This window comes from Eumetopias jubatus, unplaced genomic scaffold (genome assembly GCF_037043125.1).
Source record: "Eumetopias jubatus isolate StellerSeaLion01/CBP00866 unplaced genomic scaffold, mEumJub1_p1.0 scaffold_9, whole genome shotgun sequence".
NCBI classification, from domain to species: Eukaryota; Metazoa; Chordata; class Mammalia; order Carnivora; family Otariidae; genus Eumetopias; species Eumetopias jubatus.
Genome location: NW_028274815.1, coordinates 115,656,784 through 115,675,415, shown reverse-complemented (window position 1 = coordinate 115,675,415; position 18,632 = coordinate 115,656,784). Strand labels below are relative to the sequence as shown.

At 38.7% G+C, this 18,632-nt stretch overlaps 1 protein-coding gene across 2 annotated transcripts in view; it reads right to left on the bottom strand.

Annotated features, from left to right (window-relative positions):
- The window catches only part of CBFA2T2 (CBFA2/RUNX1 partner transcriptional co-repressor 2), a 150,633-nt gene that overhangs the window by 38,300 nt on the left and 93,701 nt on the right, over positions 1-18,632 (bottom strand). For both annotated transcript variants that reach the window (XM_028118809.2, XM_028118810.2), the window contains exon 2: positions 3,182-3,325. In XM_028118809.2, coding sequence (XP_027974610.1) covers positions 3,182-3,325 — 144 coding nt within the window. The remainder of the gene's footprint in view (positions 1-3,181; positions 3,326-18,632) is intronic.

Here is an 18,632-nt window from a genome sequence, read left to right as displayed (position 1 = left end):
ATCTCCTTCACTGACCTGGTGCCCAAGTGTCAGTAGATTTTTCACTTAATCATACACAGACTTGAAAGTCTAGGAAGGTAAAATTAAAATATATGTCTAAAAACAGAAACATTTAAGTCAAGACTTAAGCCAAATTATTTAATCTTTACTTAACTTAGAAAACTGACATTTACTTATATTGGGCTCAACGCCAAGTCCTTAATCATGAAAAATCTTTCACTTCCCTTCTTCTTCCTCCAAGCCAGATATAGTTTGGTCAGTCCTACTGTTCCTACTTCTTGACTGGCCCTGATTGAAATTTGATCTGGCAAACTTTTCCTCAACCTATATACATTCAGATATCACCGGTATTAATTAATATTCTTGGGCACCTGGGTGGTTCAGTTGGTTAAGCAAGTGCCTTCAGCTCCGGTCATAATCCCAGGGTCTTGGGATTAGAGCCCTCCATCAGGCTCCTTATTCAGTAGGGAGCCTGCTTCTCCCTCTCCCCCTCCCCCCCTGCTCGTGCTCGCTCTCTCTCACTCTCTCTCTCACATAAATAAATAGAATCAAAGGGGAAAAAAAGAAAACATTCCTTTAATAGATTCTGTTACAGCACATTAAGGTAAACCCTGGTAGATTTAATAACTCTTCTCTGTGCTGCCTATAAATGCTTCCACTATGTTACTTAGTTCTTTCTGTATTTGCACTGTCTTAATAGACTGTGCACTTCTTGATGAACACTATGTTATACCTCTGTATATACTATAATTAGCAGAGTTTTGTAAACTGTGTATACCATATATATAATATATATATATAGGTTTTGCTCATTAGCTAGCAAAGTGTGTTGAGGAAAAAGCTGCTGAATGATTTACTACATGAAAGACTAACAGGCTGAGAAAGCGAGGGTTAATTTTTTTTTTTTTTTTTTGTATCTTCCATTAAAAAAGATCACTAGAACTACTGGAAAGGAAAGCTTAACACTCAACAACCTCAGCAATCCAGAAAATTAGTTGCAATGATCTGCTATTTCTTTGTGTTCACAGAAAGGTCAATTGCCATTGAAGAACTGCCCCCTTGGAAGAAACCCATAAAAATAATATATTACTGTGCTTTTTTAGCCACTCCGACAATAAGACAGGCTTTTTCAGTCTCTTTCGTTCAAGTGTATGAGCACATTTTCCAAAATAAAACATATCTACCACCAAGTAGTCAACTATGGAGGTAAAAAGGGCTGAGTTTACATATACATATTCCTACTTCCTGTATCTTGAAATGTGAATGATAGCCTAGTTGTTTAAATCTGTTCATTTCAAGATAGTACCTATATAAGGATGTATGACTTTAAGATAGAAACGGAATTTTTAAAAGGATATAAAACTTAATTTCATCCACTCTGGCTCAGACTGTTGCAGTTGCCACCCAATTTCAAATGTATTGGAAATATAATAATTAAACCTTCTGTTAAAGCTGTACTTCTTAGATTCTTCTCTTGCCTTTTAAGATAATAAAAGCAAAACCCGTAATGTTTGAGCGAAGACAGTTGTGTAAACTTATGTAACAACATTTAAAAAAAGAAAATGTCATATAGCACCTAGCTCAGTGCTCTGACAAATTACGGGCACTCCACAAATAGCAAGTGTCTTCTGCTTTATGAGGCAAAATATCTGTAAGAGAGTCAACATGCACTGGAGGTATCATGGGCATGGAAACGCAGAAAAACTCAGATTAAAATCTAGACATGTATGTATGTATGTTTAGATTTCACATTGGGTTTTCTTCTAACTTTTTATTTGTTTGTTTAAGTATACACATATGTAGGACTGACTGCGGAGTTAAAGGGTTTCTGAAAATTCAACTTTGGTAAATACTACCAAACAATTTTCTCATACTCAAACAATGCATGGAGTGTTCAGGTAACTGCACACAGGCTCACCAAAACTTGGTATTCTTTTCAATTTTGAACATTCTTTCAGATGTATATGGTATTACACTGGGTTTTAGTTTGCATTTCCTTGATGGCTAGTAAGGCTGAAAATCTACTATATATTTATTGGCTAATATAATTCTTATGGACCAAATTATGTCCCCCACAAATTCCGATGTTCTAGTTCTAATCCCCAGTACTTCAGAATTTGATTATATTTGGAGATAGAGGAAAGGTTAAATGAGGTCATGTGGGTAGTCCCTAATCCAATATGACTACTGTCCTTTTAAAAGGAAAGAACAGCTGGTATACACGTTCAGAGGCAAGGCCATGGGAGGACACAGCAGGAAGGGTAGCTATCTGCAAGCCAAGGAGAGAGGCCTCAGGAGAAACCAAACCTCCTGACACCTTTATCTTGGACTTCTTTCCTCCAGAACTGTGAAAAAAATAAATTTCTGTTGTTTAAGCCATCCAGTCTGGTATTTTGTTGTGGCAGCCCTAGCAAACTTAACACAATACTCTTGCACTTTTGTAAAGAGCCTTACCAGGGCGCCACGGTGGCTCAGTCGGTTAAGCCTCCGACTCTTGATTTCGGCAAAGGTCACGATCTCACGGTTGTGAGATCAAGCCCAGTGCTAGGCATGGACCCCGCTTAAGATTCTTTCTCTCTCGCTCTATTCCTTCCCTCCTTTCCCCTCTCTTTAAAAGAAAAAAAAAGGCTTACCATGATAGCCCTAGCATACTTTTAGAAGTGGTTTGGTAATTACATGAAATTTACTTTGACTCCTATAAATCAATATAATAATTTGTTTTGGTTTTTTTCAAGTAGGCTCCACATCCAGCATGGAGCCCAACATGGGGCCTGAACTCAACACCTCAAGATCAAGACCTAAGTGGAAATCAAGAGTCAGACACTTAACCAACTGAGCCACACAGGCACCCTCAATATAAAAATTTTAATTCATTTTAGAGCCAAGAAATTAAAATAGCTACTTACCAGCTACAGTATGAAAACAAAATATTTAGACCACTAAATTTCCATATGCCTAAATTTGCTAAGTACTATTCTCAGAGGGCAAAAGCAATTTATAAAAGAAAAGAAATAACCATATGTGTGTGTATATATGTATATGTACATACGTGTGTGTGTATACATAAAATATCTTAGTTATTTTGAAAATGTTGAACAGTTTATGCAGAAGGCTTAAAATCAGTCACTTAGATCTAAATGTCAGTCTGAACCACAAACCCAAGTAAATCAAGAGATCTCACATGCTGTAGGAGTAAATGACACTGGCCTGGGCCCTCCGGGGTTTATTGGTGGAAGGGGTGGCATGGTGGGAGGTGAGGATCTTGACTGTATCTTCACTTCCACAGGAGATCCAGGCATTGCTGGCACTCTTTTCTCAGGACCAACTATAGAGAATAAAAGTAATGCAGGTCAGAGTCTTCTATAATAAAAATCAAGACAATAATTTCAAATATAAACATATTTTCCTAGAGACTGAGAAGTAAAGAAGATGCTTATTTTAATAGGCTGAATGGTAGCCCCCAAAAGATATCTACTGTAATTCCCTCTTAGCCAAGTTTCACTTTCCACAGTTCCAGTTACCTGCGGTCATGGAAACCATGGTCTAGAAACAGATGAGTCTCCTTCTGATGTATAGTCTAAAGGTCAACAGTAGCCTAACACTAGGCCATAATGACTATGTCTTTCACCTCATCACATAGGCATTTTATTATCTCACATCATCACAAAAAGAAGGGTAAATATGGTATAATAAGACACTGTGATAGAGGGAGGGAGAAACAAAATTCACATAATTTTTATTACAGTATATTGTTGTAACTTCTATTATTACTTATTGTTGTTAATCTCTTACTATGCCTATTTTATAAGTTTTCTTACAGGTATGTATAGGAAAAAATATATTATCATGTATCACACACACACACACACACACACACACACACACAGGGTTTGGTACTATCTGCAGTTTCAGCTATCCACGCTCACAAGAAAAGTTGGAAAGAGACATACACCGAAGGAAGACTATACAAAGAAGATGTGGTTGTACATGAGAATGCAATGGGACAACAATGGCAGAGACTGGAGTGATGCATCTATAAGCAAAGAAATGCCAAGGACTATCAGCAACCACCAGAAGCTCGGGAACAGGTATGGACTAGATCCTTCCTCAAAGGTCCCAAGGAGGAATCAACCCTACTTGATTTTGGACTTCTGGCCTCCTGAACAGTGAGATTATTGTTGTCTTAAGCGACCCAATTTGCAGGAACTTTGTTATGGCAATCAAAGGAAACTAAAACAATACAGTAAGGTCAAGGGGTAACATGACCTCAAAGTTAACATTGAAGTAGTGGCCGAGGAAGGAAGAAACCAGGTTACAAACTCATCTGAACTGCACTTTTTTTTATTTTTTTTTAATTTTTTTTTCCAAAGATTTTATTTATTTATTTGAGAGAGAGAGAGAGAGAGAGAGAAACAGCATGAGATGGGAGAAGGTCAGAGGGAGAAGCAGGCTCCCCGCTGAGCCGGGAGCCTGATGTGGGACTCGATCCCAGGACTCTGGGATCATGACCTGAGCCGAAGGCAGTCGCTTAACCAACTGAGCCACCCAGGCGCCCGCATTTTTTTTTTTTTTAAGATTTTATTTATTTGACAGAGAGAGACACGGAGAGAGGGAACACAAGCAGGGGGTAGTAAGAGAGGGAGAAGCAGGCTGATGTGGGGCTTGATCCCAGGACCCCGGGATCATGACCTGAGCCGAAGGCAGATGCTTAACGACTGAGCCACCCAGGCGCCCCTGCATTTTTTTTTACTTCTCTTTATAAATCAATCCAATTTGTAGGGGGAAAAAACTAATGTGGGACTATCTAGACCAGCAGGCATCAATTGCATGGCATGGAAATAGAATCATCATCAGTTATATATATAAATTAAATGATGAAGTACTAAATTTTTATATATGTAAGTAGGAAAAAAAGAGATGGAGTCAACATCGCTGACATCAGTGATGTAAATATCATTTATGATATACAATATCAAAAAGATGAAAAGTAGAGCTGAATCTAAACTAGGCACAGGCTACATCACCATGGGGAGAATTCATAAGTAGCTGTTTGATAACAGTGGACAACAAATTCAAGAAAGAGAAATCTGACAGATTAAACTTAATGACATTATAAACAGGTCTGGGCTGGGGCGCCTGGGTGGCTCAGTTAATTAAGTGTCCAACTCTTGATCTCAGCTCAGGTCTTTTTTTTTTTTTTTTTTTTAAAGATTTTTTTTTTTTACTTATTTTTTGACAGAGAAAGACACAGCGAGAGAGGGAACACAAACAAAAGGAGTGGGAGAGGGAGAAGCAGGCTTCCCACTGAGCAGGGAGCTGATGCAGGGCTTGATCCCAGGACCCTGGGATCATGACCTGAGCCTAAGGCAGATGCCAAACAACTGGGCCACCCAGGCGCCCCCTCAGCTCAGGTCTTGACCTCAGGGTTGGGAGTTCAAGCCCTGCATCGGACTTAAAAAAAAAAAAAAGTCTTGAGCTAGTATCAATAGGACCTGGTACCGGGGAGTAATATCTTAACAGTTATTTTTCACCATTAAAGAGAACATGTTACATACTTGGTTAATAACAGAGCCAGGGTCACCATAATCATCTTTAAACTGAACTATGTTCCTTTTAGTAACCTCTAAGCTTTTCGCTTAAGTACTATGAATCTGTTCTCCAATAATGGTGAATTCAAAGCATAAGAAATGCACACACCAAAGGTTCAAGCGAGAATGTTAAATCAAAGATTTCTTTCTGTGAGATCAGAGCCATAGACACAATATATTCATGACACTGGCAACAAGGCACGTCTTCACACATTCATAATCATGTCCTAGTGAGGAAAATATCACCAAATATTATTTTTATGCTTCAGTCTGCAGTGGCCTATTTTGGTAAGAGATATAATGAATCCATAAAGTCCATCAAGGAAGTAATACCCTCAAGTTACAAAATGTTCAACTGTCTGAGAGCCATGCGGGCAACACTCCGCCAGCTCTTCCCATCTCTCTGTCCAGGACATTTTCTTTGTGAAATTGATGGTCGTCCTGTCTGATTAGTGGACTAATGAGCTGCTGCGTTTGCCTTTTTCTTCTTGACAGTATTTTTCTCAATGCCCTTCAAAGAATGGTTGACACGTTTCCAGCTCTTCCATCTGGGGCCCAGCTTTCTGGAGGGTGGGGGAGAAGGGAAGGAAGGAACTGACAGTTGTCTCACACTATAATGTGTTGTGTATAGTGTGCAACAACCTAGAGGGAGCCTTTCTTCAGACCACCTGCCTTTACAGCAAGGGCGCCAAAGGCCTGAGGAGGACTTAACAAGATGTGTTTTAACATTCAGCACTTGGCAGAACGAAAAACGGAGAGGAGCCTGAGCCCAACTGCAGAACACTAAATTATATACCAACTGTAACCTTAAGATACTGGGCAAAACCCAGCCCCCAGAGTCCTGTTTACGGAGTAAAACTACTCATATCTCTTGTTCACATTACTACTCACAAACCTGCAACACTACTGTCATTCCTTATGTTTCAATAACATCATCTAGTAGAAAAAGCATAACTATGGAGACTTGAGACATTCAGTGTGAATTATCATTGTTACAAACAACATGGCTTTTATCAAATCATTTCACCTTTCTGGGTCACTTTAAACAAATGTAAAATGAGAGATAATAAATCCGACCTGTTAGGAAAGATGTAAGGGTAAGAAATAATGCCTAGACTAGTGCTAGGTTAAAGAAGGTACTCAGGAAAGAAAACTGATTAGAAAATAGGAAGCCTAGTGTCAAGTTCTGCATTTACCACCTAATTAGCCATGTGACCATATCCGAGTTACATTATCATTTGATTTCCATGGACAATGGGTGTACTATTAACAGTTAATCCATCTAACCTCTCAGCAATATTACATGGAATGATTCAAGAATTAACAGCTGCAAAAGCACCAAGTACAATGTAAGGTGGTATTTTTGTTGGAAGCTGGGTGGCATGAAGGCACTTCATGGTGTGAGAGATACATCCAAGTGGTTTATACCCTGACAAATTCAAAAGCTGCTCAGATGGTGGATAAGGTGTATGTTACAAAGTCGGCATTTTCACCTTCTGCTTGGTGACTGTGTCATGCCTTTATGTCATCACTGTTACAGTGACTTTATTTCTAAATTGTGCTGGAAAACAGATATTCATGTTTTATTATATTCTAGCTAAATTCCTTGAAAGAACGAACCATACCTTGAGCTCTTTTCAATTCCAGAGAACCTTAGACACACTTCAAAGACAAGAAATTCCTTTCTCTCAACGGGGACTTTGAACCCATAAACACCACTACTTGGATTATCAAAGAGAAATAACGTCTTCAGTCCTAGAAATTCATAACCTAATCTGTCATAAAGGTTCAACTTGATTCTAAACATAGATTTTGGGGCACCTGGGTGGTTCAGTGGTTAAGCGTCTGCCTTCGGCTCGGGTCATGATCCTGGGGTCCTTGGATGGGGCCCTGCGGCAAGCTCCCTGCTCAGTAGGGAGCCTACTTCTCCCTCTCTTGCTCCCCCTGCTTGTGCGCTCTCTCTCCCTCTCCCTCAAATAAAATCTTAAAAAAAACACACACACATAGATTTTAAGATTTAAAGTAACTGATAATTTAGTCATATGAGTTTGTGCTTTGGTTATTTTGAAGACTTGGATATATATAACTTAAAAAATAAAATCTGAACAAGCATTTCCAAGATCACTGATGCTTTAACACCTAACCCTGTAGAACCAATTTGACCTAGAGAGGAGGAGCGAACATGGAAAAGTATGTCTGAATAATGATTTTACTTCATCATGCAATATGCTATGCATGTCATGAAAACACAAAACCGGTGAAAGAGAGACCACATTAATAAACAGCTCTCTGGTCATTTGCAACATGTGGATGGAACATGCTAAGCGTTCAAGTCAATCAGAGAAAGACAATTATCACAAGACAGAGCATCATAGGGGAAAGGAGAGAAAAATGAAACAAGACGAAACCAGAGAGGGAGACAAACCATAAGAGACTTCTTAATCTCAGGAAACAAAATGAGGGTTCCTGGAGTGGAGGGGGTGGGAGGGATCGGTGATGGACATCGGGGAGGGTTATGTGCTATGGTGAGCGCTGTGAATTGTTTAAGACTGATGAATCACAGACCTGTACGCTTGAAACAAATAACACATTATATGTTAAAACCACAACAACAAAAAACGAGCTTTCTGTGTGACAGCAATGCTTTTTTTTCCCCACATAGGAATTTAAAGAATCAGACATAAAACTAAAGAGTAGAACTCTTCTGTAGCTCTAAGAAAAGTAATACTGAACATAAACATAAATCACAGACAAATGTTACTTGAGAAGAATCCTATACGCTAAAGTGCCCACAAACGAGAGCATTAACAAATCTTTATAAAAGGCCTTTAAAGTTTTAAAAAATTACTTTGAGGCTGACAATGGAACAATAAATAGAAGAGGTATAAATATGAGATAAGAAAAATGCAATTATGTTCGAAAAAGGACTTTCCAGACAACCGGAAAGAAGAGAAACTCCCAGGACTGCAAGGAGAAAGCATGTTTAGGTAAAAAATGAATTTGATGTGAAAAATGCTTTATCACTTACTAATTTTGTATGATAATGATCTTCCTCATCTGTCCCTCAAGATAATACTTCAACACAAAGTTACTGTGAGGAGTACCTTAATATATATAATAATGGCCAATAGACAGTAGACACTCGTCCATGTTTACTTGGATTAGATTAAAAAATTTAATTATTAACTTTCCTTGGCCATTGAGATGTTTATCTAGGCCGAGTTTTGGGCAGAAGAAAATATGGTCAGTGCTCCTGATTATCATCACTGAAAAATATGAGATGAATATAGATTTTTCAGATGCACAGAACAGAATTACTGATCATTCCAAACATGTTGACCAAGGAAGTCATTACATCTACTTCTTTAAAAAAAAAAATAAAAAAATAAAAAAATCAGGGGTGCCTGGGTGGCTCAGTCAGTTAAGTGGTTAAGTGTCTGCCTTCAGCTCAGGTCATGATCCCAGGGTCCTGGGACTGAGTCCCGCAGCCGGCTCCCTGCTCAGCAAGGAGCCTGCTTCTTTCTCCTCCTCCTTATGCTGCTCCCCCTACTTCTGCTCTCTTTCTGTCAAACAAATAAATAAAAATCAGACTCCTAACTAAGAAACAATTGAGAAGGTTTAGACTAATTATCTTTGAGGGCAGAGGCAAAAACAGATGATTGTCTTTTCTGCATGTATAAGTATATATGTATATGGTTCAGAAATCAGTATGATATAAAAATATTCCTTGCTCCTGTCCCTACCTACCACACCTCACAGATAACCATTTTAATTGGTTTCTTATGTATCCTTCCATTCTTTCTCTGTGGACAAAGAGCCAACACAAATATAAAATCCTATCTTACCCCCAGTTATACAAAGAAAGTATAATGATGTTAAGCTGAATGTCCCCAATAATGGCCTCTCTGCAGCCACACCTTTTGCATTGCATCAGAAGTGGGATCTATTTCCCTATCCCCTGAATCTGGGCAGGCCCCTCTTGACTTGCCTTGACCAATGTAATGTGATAGAAGTGACAGAGTGCCAGTTCTGAGCCTCTCTTGGAAACCTGACCCTGCCATGAAAGCACATCCAGACTCATCTGCTGCAAGACGAGACCACATGGAGAAGAGATGAGTTCTAACACCTAAGGCCAGCTGATCCCTAAACCTATGAAGAGCCTAACCTAGTGAGTCTGGTCTGCAGCTAGCTGATTACAGACATATGAATACAAACAACCAAGAGCAGAACAAATCCATGACTCACAGTCATAAGCAAAAAAACAAAAAATAAAAAACTTAAAATGTTTTAGGCCACCAAGTTTTAATGTGGTTTGTTATACAGCAATAGACTACTAGGCAACAGATCTTTATCACATATCACAAGCTGTACTTCTCCTTAGTTTTTTGTTTTCTTTTGTTTTACAATTTCAAAGTATGTCCTGAAATTCTTAATTCCACAACGCTTTTTCTTTAACAGATGCATGATATTCCACTGTGTGGACATACCATAGTTTATTTAAACAATTCCCTATTGACAAATAATGGCATTATCTGTAATCACTTGCAGCTGAATTTTGAGGCTCTCTAGATCCCATGCTAATGACCACACTGTATTTGCCAAGCTTTAGGGAAGAGATAAAAGAAGACAGGGCCCTGAGTTATGGGAAACACATACATTGAAATGTCTGCAAAGTACTAAGAAAATAAAGAAGTAGAAACATTACCATGTATGAAGGCCAAGGACATCTTTACAGAGCATTAAGTAGTTCAGTGGGAAGGCTACATGAACTTGCCAGGTAGCGCGAAAGGACGAAGGCATAAAAGATATAGTTTAAACAGTGCCCCTAAAGTTGGGATCAGAACCAAGGTAAAAATCAGAAAAAAGATTTCCTTGCCCACAGTCTCTCTTCAACCACTGCCAAGGATAGGGAAATGTTCTGAATGTGTTACTGTCAGATGAGAAACATTTCCAAAATTGACAATTCTAATCTGCTAAAGTTAGAGGAAAGAACATCAAAATTACTGTTGCACTTGTAGGCTTGTAAGGCTGGCTAAACTGACTGTGGGCATAGCACCTGCTTAAGGATGAGCATTTCCCATCCGTGTAGCTCTGCCATGAGCCCAACAACACATCCAACTTTCTAATAACGTGCAGGCTTCATATGCTGAGACAGCCAGGAATAACTGTTTATGATGTCAGATAATTTATCTTTCAACAAAAATTGAGGCATAAGGACTCAAAGAAATTACCGGAAAATGTTTTATAAGGGACCTTGGAAAACATAGCTCAGTTAAAATAAAATTAATGCTTTACTTTATACAAACAACAGGGATTGAAAAAACAAATTTTTCCATTCCACATTCATAAATACATAAAGATAATTAATTTATCAAATACATTCTCATAGGTCAGGGATCAGCAAACTTTTTCTGCAAAGGGCAAGACTAAATATTTTTGGCTTTGTGGACCATATGGTCTCTGTCACAACTATTCAACTCTACTGTTATAGCACATATAGACAATGCACAAAGGAATGGTCTTGGCTGTGTTCCAGTAAAACTTTATTTACAAAAATGGGCAGTGGGCCATAGTTTACTGACCCCTGCAACAGCTGATTAAAACACTGGAAAAATTAAAGTTCTAATTCTTAGTTTATTTCTATGCCTAGAAAATCTATTTTACAGCATCCATTGAAGTGGTTCATCTGAGTAACATTTTTATTCTCTTAAGACTACATACAGGGACGCATAGGTGGCTCAATCGGTTAAGCATCTGCCTTCAGCTCAGGTCATGACCCCGGGGTCCTGGAATCAGGCCCTGTGTGGAGCCCTGTGTCGGGATCCCTGCTCAGTGGGGAGCCTGCTTCTCCCTCTTTGCCTCCCCATTGCTTGTGCTTTTTTTCTCTCTCTCATATAAATAAAATCCTTTATAAAAATTAAAAAAAAAAAAGGCTAGATATATAAGAGGGACACCTGTGTGGCTCAGCCAGTTAAGCGTCTGCCTTTGGCTCGGGTCATGATCCCAGGGTCCCAGGGTCCTGAGATCCAGACCGACATCGGGCTCCCCTCTGAGCAGGGAGCTTGCTTCTCCCTCTCCCTCGCACACACTCTCTCTCTCATAAATAAATAAAATCTTAAATTAAAAAAAAAAGACTAGATATAAGAGAATTTACTTGTGACCTCCAAGGAAAATAACATACAGAAATTTATTTAAAAAAAAAAAACATTATTTTAAGACAGAATACAAAAAACATGAAGTCATCGGGCTCCCTGCTCAGCAGGGAGTCTGCTTCTCCCTCTGACCCTTACCCCCCTCATGTGCTTTCTCTCTCTCTCATTCTCTCTCTCTCAAATAAATAAATAAAATCTTAAAAAAAAAAAAAAAAACATGAAGTCAGAGCTAGTTGAGGAGTTGCAAAGATGAGGCTAGTTATCTGATGTTCTTCCAAAACTCAGACCTAAAAGAAGAACCTCAAAGATGACTAGCAAACTGTGAAGAATCACTTGCTTCATGATGATGCTGATTTCCTCCCTAGGCATCTCTCTATTCTCTATCTTCTACCAGTGCCATCTGATCCCAGACACAGAGACATGCAGAGTATATAAATAACCCCAATAACTAGATAATAACAACGCAGAATGAGCAAGAGACATTTAAAGAGACAATTCCCAAAAGAAAATTTATAAACGGCTGATAAGGACATTAAAAGATGCTCAGCATACTAGTTACCAAAGAAACACAAATTATAATACCACAACAAAAAGGAACATACTACTCATACTTATATCCAACAATACGGATGAATGTCAAAAGTGTTAGGCTAAGTGATAGATACCAGACACACAACAAAACTACATACCATATTATCCTATTTATACAAAACTTGAGACAAAATTAGTGACAAAAAGCAGATGAGTGGCTGTCTGGGACTGATGGAAAGAAATGGAATACAGAGGGGCATGTTAGGGGGCATGATAAATCTTTTTATGGTGATGGAAATATTCTATATCCTGATTGTAATGATGCTAACACAACTATATACGATGGTTAAAACTCAAACTGTATACATGAAATGAGTGAAATTACACCACAGTGAAGGTGAGAAAAATTAGCGAACCAAATACTGCAATGAATTTTTTTATAATCACAATCAAGGTGAGTTTATCCAAGAATGCAAGGTTAATTTTATTAATTTAAAATCCAATATAATTCACTACGCTAACAGATTAAAAGAAACCCTTTAAAATCACCTCAATAATTACAGAAAAAGCACTTGATAAGACCCAATTTCCACTCATGGATATGAACAAAATAGAAATAGAAGATCAATTCCTTGATAAAGGGTATCCTCCAAAAACCCATATAAAATATCATACATATTGGTGAAGTATTATTACAAGCAGTGCTTGCAACAAGATATTCAGCTCAGAATGGAGATAAATCAATGCTTCTATTCAACATTTTATTCAAGAGTTAAGCCATAGCAGCAGGACAGTTAAGAAGAAATAATGAGTATAAGGATTCGAAAAGAAGAAATGAAATTGTCCTTCTGTACACACAGATGACTTTCTGTAAAGAAAACCAAGAGAATCTACCATCTATTAATTATTAGGTTATGCAGGTTCAGCAAAATCGCTAGATAGAAATTCAATATTTTATATGGGGACTAACGTAACATAATAAAATTAAATTTTAAAAAAAAGTTCAATATTTTAAAAATTAATTGTATTCCTATATCCTGGCAAACAAACACTAATTTCAAAAAGATATGAATTACAACAAAAATTTATAAATGATCTAGAAGTAAGCCTAACACAAAATATATAAGACCTTTATGAAGAATGTAAGTTAAGACATAAGAAGAGATTCATATAGAAACATCTATCACACTTATGGATGGGAAGACTGTCACCAATATTTTCGCTTCATTTTAATATATAAATTCAATGCAATTCTTATTACATACCAGCAAGATTTTTAGTGTAACTTGATGAGCAAATACTAAAATTTAGGTTCAAAAGTTAACATGTTAAATGTCCAGCAAAAAAAGAACACACAAACTGCAGCATTTTAAAAAATGAAATAGTCAGTACTACTGAAATAAGTGAACTAGAGCTATATGTATTGAAAGGATAAACCCCAAAACAATGTAGTAATACTGGGTAAAAAGAACAGGTTGCAAGAAAAAGATGGACAGCTTAATACTAAAACCACAAAAATCTACATATGATAAGGGATCAATTTACATATGGTACGTTTACTACTATGCATAGTAAAATCTTCCTAAAAACAAGGGAATAATAAATATCCAACTCAGGATAATGACTACTCCACAGGGAAGAAAATTAATTAGATCGGGCAGTTAGAAATTGTAGTTCTAATGTTTTAATTCTTTGAAAGATCTGAAGCAAAATAAAAGACAAACCACTAAATTTTGATAGAGCGAAGAGTGCATACATGAGTATTTGCTATACTGTGCTTTTTTCTTATTTTGTAAGCTTGAAATATTTCCTAAGAAAAGAAAGATCACTGGCTGCAATGAGAAAAACTTTAAGATCATAATGCAGGAAGAGACTATTTCCATGGTTGTTACAGTGAGAGAAGATTGTGGCATGAGATCGTAGTAGCAATAGAAATGGGAAGGGGGGGTGGAATTTCAAAAATATTTAGAGTTAGAATAAATAGGCTTTGTTGGTTGATTAGATGTGGAAGATAAGACAACTGACCAAGACAGAGGCCACGAGAGGGAGAGTATATTGGAAGGGGGAGATTATGAGTTCAGTATTGGACACGATTGCTTTCATGATGCCTCAGATGCAGAGGAAAGAAAGCTGGAACAAAAACTGGAAGATACAACTTGAGTCCTGATTGTTCTACCAATTTATGAGCTGTGGGACCTTGGACAAGTCACTCCAGAGTCCTGCTTTCCTCCTCTGTAACATGGAGGAAAGAGAGATGTGGAAAGCCCATAAAGTAACCAGTAAAAAAGTGCCCTGTTACACTATTGAAATAGGAGATAATTAGACAGCTATCCATCAGTAATGTATTAACAATCATTATGCCACTGTATGTTCAAAGTATCTAACGGGTCTCCTCCAATGCTAATGACTTTAATATTTAAAGATATGTTGTAATTGCCTGCCAACATCAAGACCCTGTTGATAACCTTAATGCAAGTTAAAAGCAGCAGCAACACAGCTGACTTGATAATGTAAATAGGGAAAAGTGAAATATGGATTTTTGCTTCCCAGCTCCAGCAAATGTTTATTTGGAATAATACAGTTATCTACTCCAACTGCACACCATCTGTTTCAAGTCTCTACCAAGTTAATATTTCTCACATGAACAAAAATGACTTAAAACTACATTTCATTAGCATCTAGCCTTCCCATGGAGGTTACCCCTACCACAATCTAAATCTACTGAATATCAGCCTCTGAATAATGTGTAGCATTATTGTTCTGGCCAAACACATGTAGCCCAAGTCGAATAACTCAAGAGATCGGAGACTGTCAGAGGATAAGCTAACTGTAATCCTGGTTAAATAAAATCCTTCTTACATGTTTTACTGGAGACAAGGAAAAATGATAAAAATTTCTCACACAGCTAGTTAATGGCTTTCCTAAGATTCAAAGCCCAGTCTCTCTGGTTCCAAATCCTGATCCATCTGGGCTACAATTTCTCTGGAGCACAGAACCTTCTAGAATAATCCATCAGTAAATCCTGACAAGTCTACTCTAAAATACATCACTATAAATCACTCATCCCATCTCCATTATTCCACATTAGCTCAAGGCACTGTCATCTCTCACGTGTACTACTACAACTGCCTAACTAGTCATCCTGCGTTTGCTTTTGTCCTTTCCAAGCCATTCTGCATGTAGCAGCCAAAGTGTTGAATTAAAACCTCAAGTAGGGGTGCCTGGTTGGCTCAGTCGACAAAGCATGGACTCGTGATTTCAGGGTCACGAGTTCAAAACCCACACTGGGCATAGAACTTACCTAAAATTTTAAAAAATAAAAGATTTTTAGAAATTTAAAAATCCTCAAGTAGATCTTTTTACACATCTATTTAAACTGCTCTAATGGCTTCCAAATGCTCTTTCAATAAAACACAAACTCTACTTTGGCTTAAAACGCAACGATCTATTCAGCAGTTCTCAAAGTGTGGTCTGGGAACTCTAGGGGATTTTGGACCCTTTGGGGTGTGTGGGGGGGTGTGTGGGGACAATTTTCATAATAGGAGGTTCTCTGATTTCTTCACCCTTACTCTTTCATGAGTGTACAGTGGCCTTTTCCAGGGACTACACAATGAATGTTAAGAGACTCCATGCAAAAGCAAATAAGAATCCAGTTATCTTCTATTAAGAAGGGGACGCCTGGGTGGCTCAGTCAGTTAAGCATCTGCCTTAGGCTCAGGTCATGATCGCAGGGTCCTGGGATCAAGTCCCACATCGGGCTCCTTTGCTTCTCCCTCTGCCTCTGCAGCTCCTCCTGCTTGTGCTCTCGCTCTCTGACAAATAAATAAATACCTTTAAGAAAAATTCTGGGGCAGCCTCATTAGGCATCTGCCTTCGGCTCAGGTCACGATCCCAGGGTCCTGGGATCAAGCCCCACATCGGGCTCCCTGCTCCGTGGGAAGCCTGCTTCTCCCTCTCCCACTCCCCCTGTTTGTGTTCCCTCTCTCACTTTGTCTCTCTCTGTCAAACAAATAAAATCTTAAAAAAAAAAAAACTTAAGTGTGCAAAGAGATCCTGAAACTAAAGAATTTGGTGACCTAGCCCATGCCTATCTTTCCAATCTCATAGCCTAGCTGTCCTGTCTTCACTCTACATTAGGAATGCTGACCACCTTTCTACTTCTAAATACACCAAAACTCCCACTTCAGGGCCGTAACTCAGGCTATTCCTTTAGCCTAGAATTGGCTTCCCCCAAGTTGTTGCACCACTGAGTCCTTATCACTCAGAAGTCATGACAAATGTCACTTTCTCAGGGGCAGCTCCCCTAACTGAAGTTGCTCTTCATTCTCCCTACCAGACTATCCCATGTCCTTGCTTGACTGGTACAATAATAAATGCAATAAAGAGAATAAACAAGTACTTGGTTGCCTGACTGATGCCCATCTTTGGGGAAATAAAGGCCTTGTCTGTTTCTTTAAAATACCCTCAGCACCTAGAGTAGGTAACACTGAATCACCATGATCAAAAGTGGCACACGCTCCAAAGTTTGGCTGCACATGAATTATCTTTTCTCTCACCCCCATTTTCCTTTTTTTTTTTTTTAAGAGTGGGGGCACAGAAGGAGAGACAGAGAATCTTAAGCAGGCTCCATGCCCAACAATAACACCGACACAAGCCTCAATCTCACAACCCTGAGATCATGACCTGAGCTGCAATAAAGAGTCGGACACTTAACTGACTGGGCCATACAGGCACCTCTCACACCTACCCATTTCCTATGAGTCAGTACAGACTTAGTCATTTCTACCTCCTCAGACTCATCCTCAACCCCTTTTCTTTTCTCGGAACCACTGCCTTAAATTAGTCCCTCATCTCTCTAACTGGACTCTTTTTGGGATTCAAACTATTATGCACTATCCTACCAGCAGCCATTTCATCAAGAATCCCTCTATCTTTTTTTTTTTTAAAGATTTTATTTATTTATTTGACAGAGAGAGACACAGTGAGAGAGGGAACACAAGCAGGGGGAGTGGGAGAGGGAGAAGCAGGCTTCCCGCCGAGCAGGAAGCCTGACGCGGGGCTCGATCCCAGGAACCTGGGACCATGACCCGAGCCAAAGGCAGACGCTTAGCGAATGAGTCACCCAGGTGCCCCAAGAATCGCTCTATCTTTTGCTCCTTAGAGTGGCCTTCATGATTCTCAGTTGTTAAACTCCAATACCAGCCACAACCGTTCTCATGAACAGTTCTATTTCCCATTTGGTGGGTCTCCAATAAGTCATGGTCATTCTCTGGTCATACCACCTCCACTACCCAGAACGCTTTCCTTCTCCTTTTTCTAGATACATTTAAATCTTCCCCAACGCTGTTGTTCCAATTTGTTGGTCCTACTTTCATCATCTGTCACCATGTCTAGGACATTACAAGCTCAAGAATAGTAGTTTGATAACAACTGTTAGTTGATGAACAAGGGGAAAAAAGACGTAAAAGGTAATTATGCTATGTAGTTCTGTTAAAGCATGATGTTAATATTAATAGCACAAGTATAAGCAAATTATACTTACTCTAACTCTAGGCCACAGACTGTCTCAGTAATCTCAAAACTTCATACAATTTCACTTGATAATAGACACTAAGTATGAAGATAAAATTATATGGTTCCATCAGTACTACTTAAAAATCACCCCTCAAGGGGCACCTGGGTGGCTCAGTTGTTAAGTGTCTGCCTTCGGCTCAGGTCATGATCCCAGGGTCCTGGGATCAAGCCCCGCATCGGGCTCCCTGCTCAGCGGGGAGTCTGCTTCTCCCTCTCCCAACTCCCCCTGCTTGTATTCCCTATCTCACTGTGTCTCTCTCTGTCAAATAAATAAATAAAATCTTAAAAAAAAAAAAAAATCACCCCTCAAAAATACATTTACTACTATACTGTGAATGTGCTTAATGCTACCGAATTGAACACTTAAAAACGGATGAAATTGTAAATTTTATGTGTATTTTGCCACAACGGTAAAAATATGTTTTCTTTGACCCCTGAATTCTAAAATACGTCTAGTTAACTCATTCACCTGGATGGACACTCCAGAACAATAAAAACCCACTTTAACGCATTAAAAAAAAAATGCACATACTACTAACGCATCAACACACATACAATAAAGACAGTATAATGTTATATAAATCATGAAGCAGGGTGCCTGGGTGGCTCAGTTGGTTAAGCGACTGCCTTCGGCTCAGGTCATGATCCTGGAGTCCCGGGATCGAGTCCCGCATCGGGCTCCCTGCTCAGCAGGGAGTCTGCTTCTCCCTCTGACCCTCTTCCCTCTCGTGCTCTCTGTCTCTCATTCTCTCTCTCTCAAATAAATAAATAAAATCTTTAAAAAAAA